The sequence below is a fragment of the Penaeus vannamei genome, chromosome 1 (genome assembly GCF_042767895.1).
Source record: "Penaeus vannamei isolate JL-2024 chromosome 1, ASM4276789v1, whole genome shotgun sequence".
NCBI lineage: Eukaryota > Metazoa > Arthropoda > Malacostraca > Decapoda > Penaeidae > Penaeus > Penaeus vannamei.
The window spans coordinates 36,305,877-36,308,376 of NC_091549.1; the positions used below are offsets into that span (position 1 = coordinate 36,305,877).

The 2,500-nt window shown below is 52.2% G+C and overlaps 1 protein-coding gene across 6 annotated transcripts in view; it reads right to left on the bottom strand.

The window, feature by feature from the left end:
• Window positions 1-2,500, bottom strand: part of beta-Spec (spectrin beta chain) — a 102,244-nt gene that overhangs the window by 35,179 nt on the left and 64,565 nt on the right. For all 6 annotated transcript variants that reach the window (XM_070122154.1, XM_070122143.1, XM_070122274.1 and 3 more), the window contains one exon: window positions 2,440-2,500. This exon is cut by the window's right edge and continues 88 nt beyond it. In XM_070122154.1, the coding sequence (XP_069978255.1) occupies window positions 2,440-2,500 (61 nt within the window). The remainder of the gene's footprint in view (window positions 1-2,439) is intronic.

The window sequence follows — 2,500 nt, forward strand, 5'->3', positions numbered from 1 at the left end:
GTGTGTGTGTGTGTGTGTGGGTGTGTGTGACTCTGTGGGTGGGTGTGACTCTGTGGGTGTGTGTGACTCTGTGTGTGTGTGTGTGTGACTCTGTGTGTGACTCTGTGGTGTGTGACTCTGTGTGTGACTCTGTGGTGTGTGACTCTGTGTGTGTGTGTGTGTGACTGTGTGTGTGTGTGACTGTGTGTGTGTGTGTGACTCTGTGTGTGTGTGTGTGTGTGTGTGTGTGTGTGTGTGTGTGTGTGTGTGTGTGTGTGTGTGTGTGTGTGTGTGTGTGTGTGTTCGTGTGTGTGTGTGACTCTGTGTGTGACTCTGTGGGTGTGTGTGACTCTGTGTGTGACTCTGTGGGTGTGTGTGACTCTGTGTGACTGTGTGGTGTGTGACTCTGTGTGTGTGTGTGTGTGACTCTGTGTGTGACTCTGTGTGTGTGTGTGTGACTCTGTGTGTGTGTGTGACTCTGTGGGTGTGTGTGACTCTGTGGGTGGGTGTGACTCTGTGGATGTGTGTGACTCTGTGGATGTGTGTGACTCTGTGGATGTGTGTGACTGTGTGTGTGTGTGTGTGTGTGTGTGTGTGTGTGTGTGTGTGTGTGTGTGTGTGTGTGTGTGTGTGTGTGTGTGTGTGTGTGACTGTGTGTGTGTGTGTGTGTGTGTGTGTGTGAGTGTGTGACTGTGTGTGTGTGTGACTCTGTGTGTGACTCTGTGGGTGGGTGTGACTCTGTGGGTGGGTGTGACTCTGTGGGTGGGTGTGACTCTGTGGGTGGGTGTGACTCTGTGGGTGGGTGTGACTCTGTGGGTGGGTGTGACTCTGTGTGTGTGTGTGACTCTGTGTGTGTGTGTGACTCTGTGTGTGTGTGTGTGACTCTGTGTGTGTGTGTGACTCTGTGTGTGTGTGTGTGTGACTCTGTGTGTGTGTGTGTGTGACTCTGTGTGTGTGTGTGTGTGACTCTGTGTGTGTGTGTGTGTGACTCTGTGTGTGTGTGTGTGTGACTCTGTGTGTGTGTGTGTGTGACTCTGTGGGTGTGTGTGACTCTGTGGGTGTGTGTGACTCTGTGGGTGTGTGTGACTGTGTGTGGGTGTGACTCTGTGGGTGGGTGTGACTCTGTGGGTGGGTGTGACTCTGTGGGTGGGTGTGACTCTGTGGGTGGGTGTGACTCTGTGGGTGGGTGTGACTCTGTGGGTGGGTGTGACTCTGTGGGTGGGTGTGACTCTGTGGGTGGATGTGACTCTGTGGGTGGGTGTGACTCTGTGGGTGGGTGGGTGTGACTGTGTGTGTGTGTGTGTGTGACTGTGTGTGTGTGTGTGTGACTGTGTGTGTGTGTGTGGCTGTGTGTGTGTGTGTGTGTGTGTGTGTGTGTGTGTGTGTGTGTGTGTGTGTGTGTGTGTGTGTGTGTGTGTGTGTGTGTGTGTGTGTGTGTGTGTGTGTGTGTGTGTGTGTGTGTGTGTGTGTGTGTGTGTGTGTGTGTGTGTGTGTGTGTGACTGTGTGGTTGGGTGTGACTCTGCGGGGGTGTGTGACTCTGTGTGTGTGTGTGTGAGACTGTGTGTGTGTGTGTGAGACTGTGTGTGTGACTCTGTGGTGTGTAACTGTGTGTGTGTGTGTGACTGTGTGTGTGTGTGTGTGACTGTGTGTGTGTGTGTGACTGTGTGTGTGTGACTGTGTGTGTGTGACTGTGTGGGTGTGACTGTGTGTGTGTGTGTGACTGTGTGTGTGTGTGTGTGTGTGACTGTGTGTGTGTGTGACTGTGTGTGTGTGTGTGACTCTGTGTGTGTGTGTGTGTGACTCTGTGTGTGTTTGTGTGTGTCTCTGTGTATGCCTGTGTGCCTGACTCTGTGTGTGTGCCTGACTCTGTGTGTGTGTGTGTGCCTGACTCTGTGTGTGTGTGTGCCTGACTCTGTGTGTGTGTGTGTGCCTGACTCTGTTTGTGTGTGTGTGACTCTGTGTGTGTGTGACTCTGTGTGTGTGTGTGTGTGTGTGTGTGTGTATGTGTGTGTGTGTGTGTGTGTGTGTGTGTGTGTGTGTGTGTGTGTGTGTGTGTGTATGTTTGTGTGTGTGTGTGTAAGTGTGAGGGTGTGTAAGTGTGAGGGTGTGTGTGTGTGAGGGTGTGTGTGTGTGAGGGTGTGTGTGTGTGAGGTTGAGGGTGTGTAGGTGAGGGGGTGCATGTAAGTGTATGTGAAAGTGAGTGTGAATGAGTCCGAGTGTGAGTGTGAGTGAGTGCGAGTGTGAATATGCGTGAGTTTGAGTGTGAGAGTAGGTATGTGTGTTTGTGTGACTGATTGTCTGTGTGTGCACGTGCGTGCGCGTGCGTCTTAGCAATATGTAAAGACAAAAAAAAACTATGACAGACAAACGAGCAAGAGCAATCTTATTGAAACCACAAAGGTCTCCAGAAGAAAGCGCCCCCCCCCCCCCTTCCGGCCTCAGCCCGAGCTGCCACTCACCGGCCAAAGCCTTGATCCTGGATCGTTCGAAAAGCCTCGAAGAAGAGTTTCCACCATCGTA